The 19,656-nt window shown below is 43.9% G+C and overlaps 1 protein-coding gene across 1 annotated transcript in view; it reads left to right on the forward strand.

The window, feature by feature from the left end:
• LOC128796984 (obscurin-like) overlaps positions 1-19,656 on the forward strand; it is a 170,825-nt gene that overhangs the window by 40,273 nt on the left and 110,896 nt on the right. Inside the window, exons 22-36 of the mRNA XM_053959121.1 lie at positions 1,317-1,478; positions 1,612-1,716; positions 2,390-2,656; positions 3,222-3,491; positions 4,289-4,555; positions 6,026-6,292; positions 7,374-7,640; positions 8,554-8,823; positions 9,463-9,729; positions 10,465-10,731; positions 12,295-12,567; positions 16,559-16,825; positions 17,726-17,992; positions 18,601-18,864; positions 19,390-19,656. Of these exons, the coding sequence (XP_053815096.1) occupies positions 1,317-1,478; positions 1,612-1,716; positions 2,390-2,656; positions 3,222-3,491; positions 4,289-4,555; positions 6,026-6,292; positions 7,374-7,640; positions 8,554-8,823; positions 9,463-9,729; positions 10,465-10,731; positions 12,295-12,567; positions 16,559-16,825; positions 17,726-17,992; positions 18,601-18,864; positions 19,390-19,656 (3,747 nt within the window). The remainder of the gene's footprint in view (positions 1-1,316; positions 1,479-1,611; positions 1,717-2,389; positions 2,657-3,221; positions 3,492-4,288; positions 4,556-6,025; positions 6,293-7,373; positions 7,641-8,553; positions 8,824-9,462; positions 9,730-10,464; positions 10,732-12,294; positions 12,568-16,558; positions 16,826-17,725; positions 17,993-18,600; positions 18,865-19,389) is intronic.

A 19,656-nucleotide genomic window follows, 5' to 3' on the forward strand; every position in this document is an offset into this window, starting at 1 on the left:
GCAAGAAATTCTTTGTGGAGTGTTTGTTTTTCACAATTGCTCATTTTGGTTAAGTTTCTCTTCCTGGTGAGAAAATGCTGGCAAAGCTGTCCTGTGCTTGCTCTATCCTTGCAGTATTTTTGGAAGAGGTCCTAACTCAGTTTTCCATTCCTCATAAGTGACTTCTATGCTCTGGAATCTGAATGGTGTTTCTGGATTGGCAGTTTGGATTGGTGTTTTTGGATTGGTCAGGAAATACTGGGCATGCTGGCCCGAAGTAGGGGTTCAGTGGCTGGTGCTGATGTGGTTTGGTGGCACCATTGTCACAGGGGGACTTTGCCTGAATAGGGATTGGACAAGCCTTGGGTATGAGCTCAAGAAGTGCCCTCATTTTTAGGTTATAAATGCTAAGGAAAGGGTGGTTATTTCTGCCTGCACCTCTCCTTTATGCTCGAGGCAGTTTTTCCATCTGAGTGTTGCACTGAGCAACTGATGAAGCACCAGGTGTGTTTTGTCACCAGGCTCCGAAGCATCTGAGATAAACTCTGAGATAAAGGCAAATTACTCAACAGACAGCTCTGGTGTGCCCTGACAAATGTTGTTTTCTAAAGGGGCATCTGAAAATCAGATCAGCTCTTTCTTAGTGAAAGACAGAGCATCTTTCTCATGGCTTGCCAGATGCTGTCCTCATGTGGCCGCTTGGATTCAGCAGTATCTTCATGAAATTCTGCCCCATGGCTCTGTTGGACTCCCCCTTTTCTCCCTGGTTTTGGGGTTGGGATGGGTTGTTGTTTGCATTTCAGCTCTGCTCCTGAGGCTGATCCAAGGTGTATCAAGGCCTCTGTCAAAAACAAAGGGCTGCAGTAGCAGAGATAAATAGATCAGTTCTGGCAAAAGGAGTGCCAAGGTGCAGAGTTAGAGGATTATACTCAGTTCAGGAGACTCTGAAAAAAGGTATCTCCCATGTAAAACGGAGGAGAGCATGCAGAGAAGCATGAATGAGGCAAGTTTATAATGACCTAGAATTGTAGACTTTTGTTTAGTTTTTCTTGGTGAATTTGCTTTCATCAATATGAAATAATCAATAATCATCAATAATGAAATTTCTTTCATTAATACCTGCATGAAGTTCCAGCAGCCATAAAATCCTCTTACACTAAGCTTCAGCCATAAAAAATATTCATTGTGTTGAAGAGAGAAACTACCCAGGAAGAAAGGCTCATCTAGAATAAAACACAGTCCTGTTTTTTTAATCATGTAATTATGCAGAAAGTAAACACACCATACTCACTTGTGGAGAAACCCCCAAATAAATACTTGTCTTTATGATTTCACAGCCCGGGATGTCAAGATTGTAAAACCACTGGAAGATGTGGAAGTGAACGAATACGAGAGTGCATCTTTCATCTGTGAGATCTCTCACGACGAGGTCGAAACCCAGTGGTACAAAAATGACAACAAGCTGAAGACTTCCGACAACATCAAAATGCGGCAGGATGGTAGGAGGGAAAAAAAGAGGGGATTTTTGTCTGGAATGGGGGTGGGTTGGATGAGAGGCTGGCATGGGAGAGTAGAAAATAAAGTTTTGCTCTGGGACAGCTGAGCTGTGTCTGTTTTTGTGTCTGTTCCCAGGAAAGACCTATTCCCTGACGTACACACGTGTCCAGGTTGAGGATGCGGCTGAGATCAAATTCGTAGCAGAAAAGGCAGAATCTCGTGCTCAGCTGACTGTAAAAGGTAATTCTGCTGTTCGTGCCAGCACTGCTTCTGCTCTCTCACGTTACAAAACAGTTCACTTCCCTCACTTTGCACGTGAAGGTTAAAAAAAGTCCTACAGGGTTCAGAGAAAGAAAAACTGCCTACTTTGCTGCCTGGTAAATATCAGCTAAGAGTTTATTTTGGCTTAATTCCAGTTAAATTTTCTCAGGAGGTTGGATTTGCACCTTTAGAGTTTTTAAATTTAAAGTTGTGTGTGAAATTTGAGGCACAAAAAGCTGTACCTTGACTTTGTCTTGCATTTTCACTTTCTTGTGTATGTATACGAAACCCAGCATTTTTTTTTGTGTGTTTAACTAAAACAATGTGATAGAAAAAGAGAAAAGGAAGATGTTTGAATTAACGCACTGCTTAGGAGCTCAGGAAACTGGAGATCAGTCCCTGGTTTTGCCGTAGCAGTGCTGTGAGGTGTTGAGGAAAAACCACCTGTTACTTCTGCAGTTCAGCCACTCCAGTGGTAAAATACGGAGGAAAAGTTTCCTTTTGATTAACTCTAACTAATTAAGCTTGTTAAATGAGTGCTCAGCACAGCGGGGATTCCTGTCAGCATCCAAATTACTGCACATAAAAGAAATATTGCTGATGAGTTCTTATGGAGGCCGTACTGATTACTCCATTTTCTTTGCCCTCGTAGAGCTGCCCGTAAAAATCGTGAAGCCCTTGCGGGATAAGATCGCCCTGTGGAAGCACCGGGGGTTCCTGGAGTGCCAGGTGTCCCGAGCCAATGCCAAGGTCCGGTGGTTCAAAAAGGACGTGGAAATTCACCCTGGTGAGAAATACGAAATCGTGAGCGAGGGCGTCTATCGGAAACTCGTCATCAACGACGCCGACTACGAAGATGAGGACACGTACACCTGTGATGCCTTCGATGACAAAACCAGCGCTAATTTCTTTGTTGAAGGTAGAAAACCCCTTTTTTTTCACCCCTAGAATGCACTGGGAGGAGGACGGGCTGGCTCACTTGTTGTTTACTTTGGAAACGCAATACTGCTTAAAAGTGAATTTTAATTCATGTTATTTATTCTGAAGTCCATCGGTGTTGGATCCTTTTACACACAGGGACATGCTGAAAAATTAATATATGGTATATTCTCCTAAGGAAAATGAGGGAATTCCTATTCCAGGGACATTTACCAAATGTATTGGATAAAGTCTGTTTTTCAGATAAATGTTGCAGCTCCTTCTATCAACGTCTGCATTCCAATGAACCTTTTTTTTTCCATTTTATTGTATTACATATTTGATATCAGTATAGGAAGGTGACTTTAGAATTAGGACCAGGAATCAAGAGATATAGATTCACTTTCTGGCCTGTGACCAGCAATATCTGCTTGCTTTTATACAGAATAAAAAGATGTTTTAAGGCCTTTTGAGTTCATAAGTGCAGAAAAGATGTCATGAGTGTTCAGGCTGATAATGGAAAAGCTTTCATGGCTCCTAAATCCCTGCTCTCTTGTTCCGTCCAGAGCAAGCCATTAATATTGTAAAAGAATTGTGTGATGAGGATGTGACTGAGCCTGAAGAAGCCAATTTCGAATGTGAGACATCCATTCCATCTGTGAAACCTGCCAAGTGGTTCCTGAAGGGAGCAGCCTTGCAGGCTGGCAGAAACATCATCATGCAGCAGGAAGGCACCATCCACAGGCTGACAATAATAAAAACAAGTGTTGATATGACAGGCACCATCCAGTTCTCCATTGGCAAATCCAAATCCACGGCGAACCTGCTTGTCAGAGGTAATGTGATTTTTAATACATATCATGTGAATCAGGACAAAGACCTTCCCTCTCACAGTACGTGGAAAGTAATTTGCCATATATATTCTCTATTCTGGGCTGGGTTCTTGGAAATGTGTGTGTACCTGGAGGATCTGTTTAGTTCCCAGCTGCAAGTTGTGGGGAGTGATGCTGGATGCACCAACTGAGCCAGAAATGTCTTAGCAAGGGATCTCATTAAATGACTTTCATGTCCCTGGTATTCAAATCTATCAAGCTAAAACTGGTTTCTGGTTTATTTTTATCTTCTTATCTTTACCAAGGAGGAGAAAACAGATGAAATTTGCCAGGAGAGTTTATTTTGTCCCATTTCTGAAATAGACAAGTTTGATAGCTCATTTACTTAATTCATTTTGTCGTTGACTTGATGTAGGACAAAGCCTCAAGGCTTTTTATCTTCTGCTGTCACCCTGGTAAATCTCTCCAATCACATCCCGAAGTCCTTGGTTTGTCTTTCATTTGCTCTTACTTGAATGAAAACCTCAATTAGAGAGCAATTCAGCAAGCACTGAGCCAGAAGTGGAACATGAATTTGGTGGTTAATATACAGTATTATCTTACAGAAATCAGCTTTCCTTATAGATCATTGTGCTGTTGGAGCTTCAAAGCACATGGGCTCGGTCAGAGACACTTGTAGCAGGACCTGAGCAGTTCACAAAACAGAAAGTCATATATTAAATTAATGGGCATGAAATACAGATTAAAACCTTCCTCTTCTTTAGATTGACCCATTCTTCTTCCCCACCCCTGCTTGGCAGATTACCACATCCAGATCACCAGGAAGCTGGAGGACAAGACCGTCCTGGAGCGACACTCGGTCATCCTGTCCTGTGACTTCAGGCCTTCCCCAAAGCACGTGAAGTGGTTCAAGGGCCAAGTGCTCATTGAGCCCTCAGAGAAGTACAAAATCAAGCGGGACCAGTACTCAGCAGAGCTCAAGATCATGAAGGTAAAGCCCGAGGATGCCGGCGTGTACAAGTGCAAGGCTGGGATCGCTGAGACCGAAGCCACGCTGAGCGTTGAAGGTACGAGAGGTTTGCAGCAGCAGGGCTGGCCTGGTGCTGGTCTTTATGATTCTCTGTTTTACTCAAGGCTCTTCCTCCTGAGGAGAGGTAGATTCCCACAGTTATCTTCTAATTTTATATAAATGCAGTGCCACGAGCAAACTGCTGATTCCACAGTCCTGAAATCCATCTCTTGCTGTGAAGTTGGTAATGTGTGTGGGAGGGCACCAAGTGGGTAAGGCACAAACTAACATTTGTCAAGGCACGTTATTGTGCATTTCACACAAGGAATTAGACCTCTGGTGCTTTTAACTAAAGATATCCTTTATGCCAAACTGCTACAGGCCTCTGATTCTGGTGATCTTGGCTGTGGTTTTCATTTCCAGACCGCTGTGTCAGCTTGTCTATCTGCTGTTGTTATACATTTGTATTGTTATACATTTGTCTACCTGCTATAAATATATTTTATAGCTACTATTATATATCTGAATTATTATTATTCATTGTGATATTCTACCCCATCTGGGCATGGAACTATTTTTAGCCAGTTCTTCCCTTCAGGTGACACTGCAAGAAAAGATGTTCACTCTGTCACTTCCAGAAAGACTTGGAGCTGAGCTACAGAATCATTTCCAAAAGTCCAGGGAGCAGCTCTTGGTAGCAGTTTGGCTTTGCAGAGGTTCTTCATTGAGTGTGTTGTCAGACATTGAAATTAAATACTCAGGGCAGTGGTGATGTCAGCATCTCTGGAGGGACTGAAAAGTTTTGGGGATGTGGTTTCATGGTGACCTTGGCAGTGCTGGGGGAATGGTTGGACTCAGTCTTAGAGGTCTTTTCCAATCTAAATGATTCTGTGACTCCATTCTATCCAAACAAGTATGTATATTAAAAAATTAACTAATAGTCCCAAAGCCTCTTCTAAGTTATCTCATCCTTGAAAAGAACATTCCATGAGCAGAGAAGCTGCAAGGAGAATTCTCTGCCCAAGGACTGGGAAAGAAAAGAATCAAAACCCTCTTGCTCCCTAAACCTGAGCAACTTGCTTAATCTCTTTGTACTTTGCCTTTGTGGCCAAAATCATTGTCTTCATCTCATCCTCTGTGTCACAGATTCCCTGGAAATGAGGGACAATTTTAGTTAAAATGTGCTTGTGTGTGCAGAGACAAGCACATAGGGATTGGAGCGCTGTGGGATGCTTAGGGTCACTGTAACATCATTTTGGAAAAAAAATGACTTATTTTTAAATAAAACACAAACAAAACCTCCAAATTTATTTATATATAAAAAGGGAACTGAGGGTTCTAGACAATTTTAATTAGTCTTTTTAATAGAATTTTTTTTTTCTGTTGGAGCAAGTGCAGAACCAAGTGAGCGAAACGTGGTGACCAAAGGTGTGCAGGAGACCAGAACAAATAATCTAATAAACTCCATGAAATTGTTTGTGATAACAACTGATTTATGATGATGGTGGTGCCTCTTGGTTTCCCTCAGCCCGCAACGTGGAGGTCCTGAAGCACCTGCAGGACGTGGAGATTGAGGAGGACAGTTCTGCTGTTTTCTCCTGCGAGCTGTCCCACGACGACGAGGACGTGGAGTGGTTCCTCAACGGCACCCTCCTCTACACCAACAACTTCAACGACATCAAGAGCGTTGGCAAGTGCTACACGCTGACCATGAAGCAGGTGAAGCCTGAGGATGCTGGCACGGTGACAATGAAGTCAGACAAGGTGTCAGAGACCGTGCAGCTGAAGGTGATAGGTGGGTCCAGATCGCGCTCCTGAATGAAAATGAGAGATGCAAATGAGCCATTATTTACCAAATCCATGGGGATTTGCTAAGCAGGATCAAATCCTGCTTAATAGATAAAAAACGTTGAGCTATTAAATATGGGCCATGAGGATGGTGAAGGGTAAGGAGGGGAAACCTTGAGAGGAGCAGCTGAGGTCACTTGGTTTGGTCAGCTGGAGAAGAGAAGATTGAGGGGAGACCTTGCTGTGGGCTTCAACATCTGCATGTGAGGGGAAGTGGAAGGGCAGGTACTGATCTCTTCACTCTGGTGGCCAGTGACAGGACTTGAGGAGACAGCTGGGCCTGAGTCAGGTTTAGGTTGGAATTCAGGAAAAGGTTCTTCCCCCAGAGGGTGGTGGGCACTGGACGGGCTCCTCAGAGCATGATCGTGGTCCCAAGGCTGCCAAAGCTCCAGAAGTGTTTGGACAATGCTCTCAGGGACAGCGTGGGGTTGTTGGGGTGTCTGTGCAGGGACAGGTATTGGACTGGATGATCGTTGTGAGTCCCTTCCATCTCAGGATATTCTGTAATTCTATGGTTTTTAATACATCAGTTCTGGAGCTGGATTCAATCAGCCATGAGAAATCAGTTTCCTGTTGTCCTTCATATGCCCAAAAGCTCATTCACACAGCTGAGTTTTTGTGGTTTAACACGTTCTTGGGCACCCTCAGCAAGAGTGCAGGTGACTACCAACTGAGTGGGGCAGGTGACTTGCCTGAGGGTTGAGGTGCCACCCAGAGGGACATGGAAACGCTCAAGAAGTGAGACCATGTGAACCTCTTGGGGTCCAGCAAGGCCAGTGTGAGGTGTTGCACCTGGGGCAGGGCAGCCCCTCGTGTCAACACAATCTTGGGATGAAGGGATTTGGAGCAGGATGAAGGATGGAGAGCAGGATGAAGGAATTGGGGGTGCTGGAGGGTGACACTGGTTTATATTCTGCACTGGTATCAGCAATGTTGCCAAGGGTTTATTAATGTCTCTAAATATTTGATAGCAACTGAAAGTGTCCCAAAAATCCTGGTTGTTCTTTGTTTTGCCTCTTGATCTTCAGAGAAACCTGCTGTCTTCATGAAGTCCTTGGATGATGTTTTCGGTGAGGAGCGAGGCATGATCAAACTGGAATGCGAAGTCTCCAAAGAGAAGGTCAAACCTGTTTGGAAAAAGGATGGTGTGAGGATCACTTCTAGCAAGAAGTATGAGGAGATACAGTCTGGGAAGACCCTGTGCCTCCTTATCCACGACCTTGAAAAGGCAGATGCGGGGTTATACACCTGTGACATCGGCACTGATGTTGCCAAATCAAAGGTCAGCGTTCAGGGTAAGTGCTGTAGACAGTGGCCTCTCAAGGGGTGTTAAAAATATGGGTGGGCTTGGTCTCTTGGGCTCTCACCTGTTCCTGAACAAATCTCACATAATACTGTGATGTCTGAAGAATCCCTGTTACTTTTGGTGAAAATATATCTGGGTTTTTTAAGTGAAAATCATGTGTCAGGAATGTAGCGACAATATCTTCTTCCTGAACATTCCTAAAGTGCAGAAATCCTGCCAGAAAAGCAAAAATCTCTCTCTCAAAAAAAAAAAAATCCCAACTAACAACAAAAAAATTCCCCAAGCAGCCTGTTTCATATTTTGAGCTATTGACTCGGAGTCCATTGTACAAACATGAAAACAGCACAACAATATTCCTGTTGAGGAACCCAACTGTTCAGCCTGTCCTCTAATCCTTGTGTCAGCCTGAAGGACAAAGAATTGTTCATGGCTTCCAAACTCATAATGTTGATGAGAAAAATTTTGAATTTGCCTGGTTTGAACACCAGGTGTAACAAGTAAAAAAACTCAAACATCCCATTTCTCCTATCAGCATGGAGGAGAAATATGATGTTTGAGTTTCAACTCAAACATCCCATTTCTCCTATCACCCATTGTCCCAGAGGCTTCTTTTCTGACAGCTTTTCTCTTTAACTCATTAAATCTTGAGTCTTCCTCACTGAGCTGTTTTTCATTCAGTCCTTCCTGAGCACAGCCCAAGACTCACATTTCTCTTTTTGTACAACTTTGAGGTGATTCTGAGCCTGAAAAATCCTTCCCATGTCACAGCCATCTGTGAGGCATACAGTGGTGTCCTGCCAATCTAGCAGATTTAACTCTTATGAGTTAAAAAAGCCATTGCTGTACTCATATCTATCATAAAAGCATTTTTAACTTGTATCAATGCAATTTTTGTTCTCCAGAACTGAACATTGGCATCACCAAAAGGCTCAAGAACACTGAAATCCAGGAGGGAGAAGATTGCACATTTGAGTGCATTTTGTCCCATGAAAGCATTGACGACTTCAACTGGACGCTGAATGGGAGAAAAGTGGAAAGTGGGGGGAGATTTAAAGCCTCCAACGCGGGTCGGAAATACACACTGAGCATCAAAAATGTGATTGCTGATGACACTGGGGAAGTCATCTTCACTGCCCGTGGTCTCACCTCCAAGGCTTCCCTGGTTGTGAAAGGTAACGGGCTCAGGAAAGTCCTGGGTGTGTTTTCATAAGGTTTGTCAGCAAACACTTGTTATGTTCTGAGTCAACAGCAGCTTTCCCTGCGAGCCTTGAAGAGCTGAGATTTTTTTTCTTAAAACCAAGTGAAATGCTGAAACTTTTAATAGATATTTGAGAACTGACTACACTAATTGATGTGTACAGATAATTACAGCCCAGACTGTGCATCAGAGACAATCACCCAAGGCTCACGGGTGATCAGTGGAGAGAAGAAATTAGTAATTTTCAGATATAGTTCACAATCTGCAGTTAGTCCTTTTCCATAGAATCAGGAAATCCCAGAATGGTTTGGAAGGAACCTTCCATCATCTTGTTCCAACCTTGCACAGGTTTCCCAGAGCAGCTGTGGCTGCTCCAGGATCCCTGGAAGTGTCCAAGGCCAGGTTGGACAGGGCTTGGAGCAGCCTGGGATAGTGGAAGGTGTCCCTGCCCATGGCAGGGGGTAGCACTGGATGATCTTTGAGATCCCTTCCAATCCAAACCATTCTGGGATTCTATGATTTGAATTGCAAAAAAAACCCCAACCATATAGAGATGATTTTCATTCAAAGATCCTTTTTTTTTTTTTTTTTTTTTTTTTTTTAATCTCCGCAGAAAAACCTACTGAGGTTACAAAACAGCTGGAGGATAAAACATCACCAGCAGGGCAAGACATCAGCCTGAGCTGTGAGTTGTCCAAAGCTGATGTGAGCATCAGGTGGTACAAGGATGGCAAAGCAATCCGGAAAAGCCAGAAATACGACCTGCAGCAAGAGGGGACACGGGCCACTCTCATCATCCGTGACTCCACGCTCAAGGACAGTGGGGAATACACCTGTGAGACAGAGACCTCCAAAACAACAGCCAGGATCACAGTGCAAGGTCAGCTGAAGGGTGCAGAGGAGCTGGCAGGTTCAGAGGTTGGGTGTAAATATCTACAACCATGGGAGGTTTCTTCTCCTCCATCTCCCTGGGCAGGATCAATTTCTAGTTTAAAAAAAAAAAAAAACAAAACATCCTTGATTAAAAGCTTAAAAAAATTAGATATGAAAAAGCACCTTTTGGATGCTGAACAATCTTATGGGCTCTGTAACCAACCAATCAAAACTGGCAATTTGAATTGCTCTATTTTGAATATGAGTGATGAAAGCTGTCTGCGAGAGGAGACCTCACCACGGCATTAAACTTCCCTGGAAATATTTCACCTGCTATGCCCTGTGACAGGAGGGGGACCTGGTGATCTTAGAATCATCCCACCTGATGGGATATGAAGAAATGGTCTCAAGTTTTAGATTGAATGTAAGAAGAAATTTCTTTATGGCAAGCGTGGTCAGGCATTGGAAGAGGATGCCCAGGGAAGTGGTGGAGTCACAGCCAGAGGGGGGATTTAAAAGATGTGTAGATGTGGTTATTTGGAATATGGTTTAATTAAGTTAATAGTTGGACTTGGTGATCTTAAGGTCTTTCTAGCCTAAATGATTATATGATTATTTTTTGATGAGTCTATGAGTTGGAGCAGAGAGGATCCCAGATGATTCTGGATGCTCAGGATTAGTTTGAGTGACAAATCTGTCTCTATCCTTATTTTTTTTTTTTTTTTTTTTTATTTCCTTCCAGAAAAACCTAATTATTTTGTCAAGGAGCTCTCAGACCTGAAAGTGGACGAAAGTGGAACTGCAGTTTTTGTGTGCCAGAGCGAGAGAGCTGCATCCTCTGTGGTCTGGAGGAAAGGCATCGCTGAGCTCAGGGCTGGCAGGAAATACGAGATCACGCAGAAAGGACAAGTCCTCCAGCTGACCATAAAGAACCTGGAGAAAAGTGACAGTGACACCTACAGTTGTGACATTGGGGATGCCCAGTCCAGAGCCAAGCTAACTGTGCAAGGTATGGATGAGGGGAATGTGATTTGCATCCCTTTTCTGCCGTGGGAAACATGCACAGGCAGAGCTGTATCTCAGCAGGGCAGCAGAGCTGCTGATTTCTGGTTCTGTCTCTCTCGTGATGGCAGGAACACGTGGCCAAAAATACAGGAATGTAGAGCTGGACATGCAGAGCAGTTTGAAGCAATTACATCTGGAATATTTTGGGTGTGATTTAACCCCCCCCCCCCACAAAAGCTCATGTGAGGGGAGAGATTGGTGCTCCTGTGTGAACATAAAATGGATGTGTTGCACAGTGCCTGATGTTGGATGAGGGAAAATGATCTTGCCTTCAGGCTTTTCTCCATACCCCTTCATTCTTCTTCCCAGGAGTGGTTCCTAAAAAGTGATGGAGAAATAGAATGGTCAATAGAATCATGGAATGGGTTGGGTTGGAAGGAACCTTAAAGATCATCCAGTCCCACCCCCTGCCAGGGGCAGGGACACCTTCCACTGTCCCAGGCTGCTCCAACCCCCATCCAACCTGGCCTTGGACACTTCCAGGGATGCAGGGGCAGCCACAGCTTCCCAGGGCCTCCCCATCCTTAGAGGGAAGAATTCTGTCCCAGTGTCCCATCTAACCCTGCCTCTGGAGAAATGAGTCCAGAATAGGCAGATGGAAGTGCAGCAGCAGCATCCACTTGCTAACTATTGTAGGTTTTAAAGACAATGGGGTAAAGTCAGACTCCTCCTCTGATCATCTGGAACAGCATCCTCAAGAAGCAAAGAAATGTGTTTAATTCCCATCATAACCTCAGGCTCTGAGCCGTCTCAATTCACTCTGAGGTTTTTAACACCAGCTTTTCTGAATAGAAAACCCACGAACATCAAAGTAAAACATCTCCGTGCTGGTTTCATAAGTAGGAGGAACATCAGAGACATTTTTGTATGCAGTGCTAACCTTATTTTATATATATTTATAGTGAGGTTTATCTTCGTGTGTGTGTTTATATTTTTATATTTATTTTTAGTTAGGGATGTATCTATCCATACAGAGAGGTTTTCAGGACAGATGTTTTGGGGTTTTTTTACCAATCCACAGTCAGACATTTTCTCCATTTCCCACTGTGTTTGGGGTTGGGCTGAACTCAAAGAAGATGAGGGATCAGTGGTCCTATCCCATAGAAAGGGAATTATTTTGCTGTAGACAATCAAGCAGGTTGTCAAGGGAGAGATCATGGTGATGTTTAGAGCTCAGTAATGTTGTCAGAGACTCGTCCTTCCAACTTTTCCAGGGATTTCATTAGGAGAAAATTTACAGCCCTGGATTTGCATTGTACTGGCTACTTGTTGTGCTTTATGTTTTAAAGCTGTCTTTGCCCTATTTTGGTGTGTGTCCTGTATATATTTTCTTCCTGTGAGTGGGGTTTTGTGGTCAGTATCGGGGGAATTCTGTTTCAATCTTCTCTGCCATGAACTTATTTCTTACTTTAAATGCTCACGGGGGAAACCTTGGGAGTTTTTCCACGTCGATTTTCACGCCAGAAACTGAAGATGCCAGTAATTGATGTATTTATGTTCCTTTCAGGCCAGAAAGTGCTAATAACGGAAGACCTGGAGGATGTCACTGTGTTAGAAGGAGAATCTGCCATGTTCAAGTGCAGAATCTCTCCCGTAGACTATAGCAGAGTGCAGTGGTTTTTGGATAAAACCCCACTCCATACCAATGAACTTAATGAGATCCAGTCCCAGCCTGGTGGATATCACCTGCTAACGCTGAAAAAGCTCTCACTGAAGGACTCGGGGGTCATTACATTTGAAGCTGGTGATAAGAAAACATCTGCCAGTTTGGTTGTTAAAGGTAAATCCATCATCACGACTGCAGGAGAGGAAATGATGAGTAGAAATAAGTGGGGTTAATGTGGGTAGGTGGAGAAAAAAGAGGAGCAAAAATGCTACAAATTTAGCACCATCATTGTATATCTATAGATGTTCAAGAATAACATTAATTATATATTGAAATGATGGCTGGAGAATGAACTCTTTGCAATCCTGGACAACTCTTGGAGTGTTTATTTGATTTAGATGGGAATTTTATAATGCAGTGGTGGTACAGTGGATGCCTCGTTCAGTTTTCCTCAAGCTGATAAGGTGATGATTCATGAGGAGAAATTAATTAATTCAACGAAAAAAAAAAAAAAAAAAGGGCAACCAGTAAGTTTTAAACTCAGTTTTTATTGTTTGAAAGGCAACATTGCATGTGTTCTCTGCTAGTCATTGTTGACAATGGATTGTTTTCTCTGGAGGAGTTAAACTGAGGTAAAACTGCAGTGTTTGGTAACAAGGGCACAAAATAAATGGCAGACAACCCAAGAATGTGGGATTGGAGAGATGTTTCCTTACTGGAAATATAAATACTTCTCGTGGCCCAGAGATGTAAAAAAACACGGTCTCCACTGTGTCAGATCATAATCTATTTTTTTTTTTCAGAATAACCACATTTATTTTGAAGAACTTTTCTTTTTAGAAAACTTTTCTTTTTAGAAAAGTTGAAAATTTGCCTGAATTTTAATAAGCTGCAGAAACACAAATGGATTTATTTTTCTTGAGGGGAAAATGAAAGGTTTTATTTGCAAAAGGCTAATATTTATGTTCTTCAGCAGGAATCTTTTCTTCTCAGTTTCTCCCAGACATCATTTAACAGTTAAACAACACTTTAGAGCATCACTGGTGTCTTCCTGAGGGCTTTATAGTTACAAACACCAAATTATTTGTTACTAACCCTGACCTATAGTTTCCATACAAGCAATCCTGGATCCAAATCTCACAGATTACCTGTGATCTGAGAATCCACACATCTTCTGAACCACGTCAGATGGTTTTTTTATATGAATCTGGAGAAGCCCTGTGTCTTCACAAAAGAGCTGGTTGGTGCTGAAGTCACCGAGGGAGAGGATGTGAGCCTTCAGTGTGAAACCTCCAGTTCAGACAGCCCTGAGGAGTGGTGCAAAGATAGGAAGAGCCTTAGGAATTCTTCCAAATATAACATCAGGCAGTCAGGGTTTGAAGCCAAGCTTGTCATTCACAGGGCAGAAGGAAGAGACAGTGACAGATGTGAGTGTGAGGCTGGAGCAGCCCAAGGTGGTGCAGGTATTACTGTCAAGGCTAAGAACCTAGCACCAAGCCCAGAGTAATTAATTGGAATTAAAAACATGAAACTGCACTGAAAAGGAACCTTGTGGTGTGCGCTGAGGTGTTCTCATCAAGTCATCTGGAAGAGCTGCCAGAGAGGTGACAGAATGTGAAACAGGAGAGTCCTTCATCTGACCTGGCTCTAGCTCTGAGAAACTTTAGTGCCTCAGAGAATCATGGAATTCTAGAATACTTTGTGTTGGAAGGTGCATTAAAGAACATCTCATCCCAAACTCCAAAAAGAGAGCAGCAGGAGAACACCCCAGGCTAAGAGATAATCCACAGAAAGGATGGATCACCTCCTGGAGCTGCCTCCAGTGATGGCTCTCCCCAAGGAGGGGACTCACAGCCCCACATTTGTCTGTGCAATTGCTTTAGGCAGCCAGATTTATTCAGAGCAATGCACCCAAAGAGAATCACTGGGCAGGAGGAGCTCTCCTGCTTGATAGGAGATAGGGAGGTGGTTTAAAGTGAAAGAGGGTTAATTTAATTACATGTAAGGAAGAAGTTTTTTGCAGTGAGGGTGGTAAAGCACTGCAGGAATTTGCCCAGAGAGGTCAAGATCAGCTTGGATGGGGTTCTGAGCTGCCTGGTCTGGTTGAAGATGTCTGGGGTCATGGCAAGGGGTTGGACTAGTTGAGCTTTAAAGGGCCCAAAGGGTTCTGTGATTCCACGATCTAAAGGACTGCTGTCTGAGCTGAGGCAAAAGTTCTCTTAAGTGAGTCTTCCAGCTCTGAGTTTGGTATGGGTTGGGTCTCATCTGGGTTAGAACCAGGCTCACCAAATATCACCCCTGCCTGTCCTGAGTCACTGTCCCAGCCCCAGGAGGAGCTCTGTCTCTGTGAATTAAATCACTCCCCTGGGCTGGTTTGAGCAGGTACAGGGAGGATTTTTGTCGCACTACGACACGAAATACCTCACGCACTCACACCAAGATCAAAAGAGCAAAAGGAAGTAACTTTCATTTCTGACCTCGCAATATATAGAATTCCAAAAGTGGCAGTGGATTGGAGGATGGAATTGCCACCTCTCCAACCACACTGGTCAAACCAACAGTCCATCAATTCTCTCCTCCCACAAAGAAGAACACAAAACAATCATTATTTACATGAACAGTGTGTGAGAACTCCGGTAGAAATATGTAAACATCAGAAGGCATAGAAACTTTTAAAAGAACTTTAAAACTTTTAAAAGAAGAGGGCGACAGATTTTGCAGGCACAGGCTGTGTTTATCCAGACCAGAGGATGTCCTGTGTGCAGCTGCTGTTACACACTTGGGATGGACTGATCAGAAGCTGCATCTGGATTAGGGAAGTCAGCATGAAGAAAAAAAAGCATTTGGGTTGCTGGAATGGTCAGCCTGAACCCCAGAGCACCAAGCAGGAGGACAAGCTGCTCACAGGATTTTTCTAGAGCACAAAGAACCAACTTGAGGCTGAAAGAGAAGACCTTGATGATGCAATGAAGAAGAGCTGGCTGTTAATGATCCCGATTTTCTGTCTTTCTGTAGCACAAGGATATTTTCTCAATATCCATTACACACAAAACAAAGATCTGTGTTGACTCCAGTAGGACCTGGATGAACAATTTTCTGTTAGAAAAGAACCATGTTTGTAATGTTCCCACAACAGCCCCGTTTTCCCCCTCACAGAGAAGGGTGTGGATGGATGTAGGATTTAAACCACGGATTCAGGTCAAGGAGTCAAGTCATAAGGATGTCTACAAGGAATTTCACTGTTAGGAAACTTTCCTTTATCTGTCACAGTCACATCAGAACAGCAGAATGCAAAAATAGAAATTCAGTAAAAAAAGAGATTCAATGCTCATGTAACACTGAGTATCCCAAACTGGAGGTAAAAGGAGAACAGGAAAATAGGGTGTAGATTTCCAACAGCCACAGGTTTAGTGCATCACAGGTCAGTAGCTGACTTGCATATTCTTAAGACAGCATAATTCAAGAAGAATTTGGTTTTTTTTCCTTATCTGAACGTTTCAGTTGAGTTTATTTTCCCCCCAAAAGTGCCTCCCCTGCACTAGTTCACCTTAAAGCCTTGAACCCCAGGCTGTGACAGAGCCTGCAGGGGAATCTCCACAGGGACCCTGCCACGTTCAGCTGTGCTCCCCTCTCTGTGTTTGCTCTGTGCTGGTTTTAAGTCTGTGTTCATGCTGGATGAAAAATACACTGTAGGGAGTTTTTATGATGAGAAATCAATATTGCTGGTCACAACAGAAAGTGCTTTGCCATTCCTCTGTGTGCTCTGTGTTGTGTGTGAGTTGACCTCAGTGAAGTTTTATGTTTTTTGTGCTGGTGGTCCAGCCCTGAGCAACCATCAGCAGCACAGTTTGTGTCATTAACTGCAGTGCAGCATCTGACACTGATGTTAATAATTAAAGCAGTAAGAGCAGCAGCATCTTCAGCAGTGCAGACAGTGGTTAAAAAGAAAATAAGCATCTGGCCTCAGTTGGTTTGGTTTTTTTTTTTTTTTTTCTGCTGTAAAGTGCTGGCAGCCAGATGTGAGATGTCAGGATCTGTTTACTCTTTGGTAATGCTTTTTCATTCCTGCGGTTTTCTGTCTCAAAAACAAAGTCTGATCCTAAAAGAGAAAAGTAATTTCCAACCTCATGTGTTTCTTTTAACACTTGTGTTACTCCTTTTACAGAAACACCAGTTCTTTTCAAACAAGAGCTCCAAAATGAAGAAGCCAAAGAAGGGAAGCAGGTCAGGCTGACCTGTGAGCTCAGCAAACCTGGTACCCCGGTGAAGTGGATGAAGGGAGACACTGTTCTCTGTGCCAGTGAGAAGTACGAGTTTAAGCAGCATGGGACTGTGGCAGAGCTCATAATTCGAGATGTGAAATCTGTAGATGCTGGGGACTACACCTGCAGTGCTGGGGAACTGAAAACCACTGCTCGGGTCAAAGTGAATGGTGGGTACAATTTGAGACCTTGCCACACTTAATTGAGTGCTTAATAAAGCTATTAAACAAAAATCACATAACACTGCATTAGATCTATTACACAAAAATCACATAGCACTTCATTAGATCTATTAAACAAAAATCACATAGCACTTCATGGTTTTTGTGCCATCTTTAATAAGCCATCTTTAATAAGTAAAATTTAAAGGTAATATTGCACCCTTGTAGGCACCTGGATGTATTTCATTCATGTGATCTCACATTCCGTGTCTGGGGTTTTCAATCTGTAACTGTCCACTGGGGGGGAAAAAAAAAAAATAAAGTGCAGAGGAATAATTTTCTCTGTGCTTAGCTCCTGCCCTATCAGCTGCTTTACCTGGCTGTGATTAAAACTGGAGCTGGAGGTGGAGACCAGTAGCACTGGAGCATAAGGATGTGATAAATCCAATCCCTGGAAAATTTAAGATGGTCAAGTAATTAATAGACTCCAGACTTCCCAAAACATCTTTTCAGACTCTTAGGTGCCATCTCCACTCTTCACTGCCCTTAAATAAATACACTGCCTTTAGTAGTGTGTGCTGGAGCAGAAAGCAGGAGAAATATAGGATATTAATATTATTTCAGGGCCCTGCAGGAGCAGGGAATTCATTAGGTGATGGTGCCCAGAGGAATCTGAAAAGGTCCTTTTTTAAAATAAAAGAAACTTGCCCCACATTTCTAGGGATCCACAGTGAGATGGTAACATCAGAGGGAGAGATTTATTCCTGCTCCCAGGCAAAGTCTCCTTGTGCCACACAGCCAATGGAGGGCCTAGGGCTGCTCTGCTCATTTGGAAGAGCCTGGATTTAAGAGGTGACAGCTCTCATGGGGGGATTTGATTTTGATTTAACCCCTGGCTCTGTGTTCCAGCTGTGCCTGTGCTTTTCAAACAAGCCCTGGAGAACACGGATGTGGAAGAAGGGAAATCCGTCTCCTTGCGCTGCGAACTCACAAAAGCTGATGCCACCGTGGTGTGGAAGAAGGGAGAAGCCACGCTCCAGGCAAGTGCCAAATATGAAATGAAGCAGAAGGGGACAGTGGCAGAGCTGGTGATTCATAATGCAGAGCCAGAAGATGCGGGAAGATACACCTGTGACACTGGAGACCAGCAGACCACAGCCCGAGTCAAAATCCATGGTAGGAATGAGACACCTGCTTGTGACCATTTGTTGTTGTTCTTGCCATGGTCCTGCTAACCCTGGGCACTTTCAGAGGGTGTTCAGGAGAACAAGGATCAGCACAAACAAAAGGCAGCTCTGGCTGGGTCCGTAATGTTCTTTGTTCCTTGGGATGATAACTTCATGCTAAAATGTATCAATCAAAGGTACCTGATAAAGTCATATCTTTTCTTCCCTGTGAAATGTCTCTTATGTTTTGGATAGAGGTGACTGTCCAAGCTCTAAGCCAAGAGGTAAGAAGGGTCTCAGCTGTGCCTTTTATTAAAGAATATTCCATTCTTCTCTCCACTTTCTCAACAAATTTCTACATGTCTGTGACCAATAATTTTGGGTAGCAGAAGGGCACTTATTTTGGTGTTGTAATTATTGGGAAATAATTGTTCTTTTTTTATTTAGTCCAAAATTCTTGTTGCTACTGTAAATATCAGCAGACTCCTGGAGGCGCAGGTAGGTCAGAGCTTCTTTGCTGCGTGTGCCAAGAGAATTTGAATTTGTGCTGGCTCTAAGTCCTGTGCGAGGTCACCACGTGGTGACGGTGAAGTAAACTGAGAATGCTTCACTCCTCAGCTGTGTCCGTGCTCTTCAAGGAAGAGCTGAAGCCCGTGGAAGCTGTGGAAGGTGGGACAGCCACCCTGCGGTGCCAGCTGGGCACAGAGGCCCCCGTGGAGTGGAGGAAGGGACAAACTCTTCTCCGGGCCAGTACCAAGTACAAGATGAGGCAGGAGGGCACCGTGGCTGAGCTGCTGATCCACGACCTGGAGCCAAAGGATGCTGGAGACTATTCATGTCTAGTGGGGAGCCAAAAAACCACAGCAGCTTTGTCAGTGAATGGTAAAAAGGCAGAAATAACCTGTGAAACGCTGGAATGTTTTTGTCCACCTCTTTCCTCCTCCTCTCTGTACATTTCCTCACAACAACTTCCTTCATGTCCTGCTTCCACTGCTTTCTTCCATCCACTTGCTCATGTCACTCCTGTCCCCAGTCTCCATTTCATTATACCCCATGCTGGACGTGTGTGTGTTGTGTTGTCTTCTCACCTTCCCTTGAGTGAAGGATGTTGTCCTGCTTGTGTGTTTTCCTGAATTAGCACGGAAACATAAGATTCCTTAGGATTTTCTCTTTCTGAGGGTTCATCGTGTGTAACGATGAGAATGAGTTTGATCTCAGCCAAAATCATGGTTTTGTTGATTCCCACAGAATGATTCAATAGAGAATTTCTTTTCCCATCCACGAAAAAAGGATGTGCTTAAGGGATAAGGGTGTTGGAGTAAGGCTTAGGTAGACGCGCGAGAAATCACGACTCGGCCTCTGAGCGGGGTCTGGGGTGGCAACCCCTTTTCATTCTGCATCTCTCAGCCCTGCCAGTCCATTTCAAACAAGAGCTGAGAAACGAGGAGGCCACGGAGAGCGGGACGGCGACGCTGCAGTGCGAGCTGAGCCGGCCGGGCGGCTCCGTGCAGTGGAGGAAGGACGGGAAGGTGCTGGTCCCAAACGGGAAGTACAAAACACGGCGGGAAGGGCGCTTCGTCGAGCTGGTTATCCAAGACCTAGACCTGACGGATGCTGGGAGCTACACCTGCGTGTGTGGAGAGCAGGAGAGCACAGCTGCTTTGAGAGTGAATG

Source organism: Vidua chalybeata, chromosome 1, assembly GCF_026979565.1.
Source record: "Vidua chalybeata isolate OUT-0048 chromosome 1, bVidCha1 merged haplotype, whole genome shotgun sequence".
In the NCBI taxonomy this organism is placed as follows: domain Eukaryota; kingdom Metazoa; phylum Chordata; class Aves; order Passeriformes; family Viduidae; genus Vidua; species Vidua chalybeata.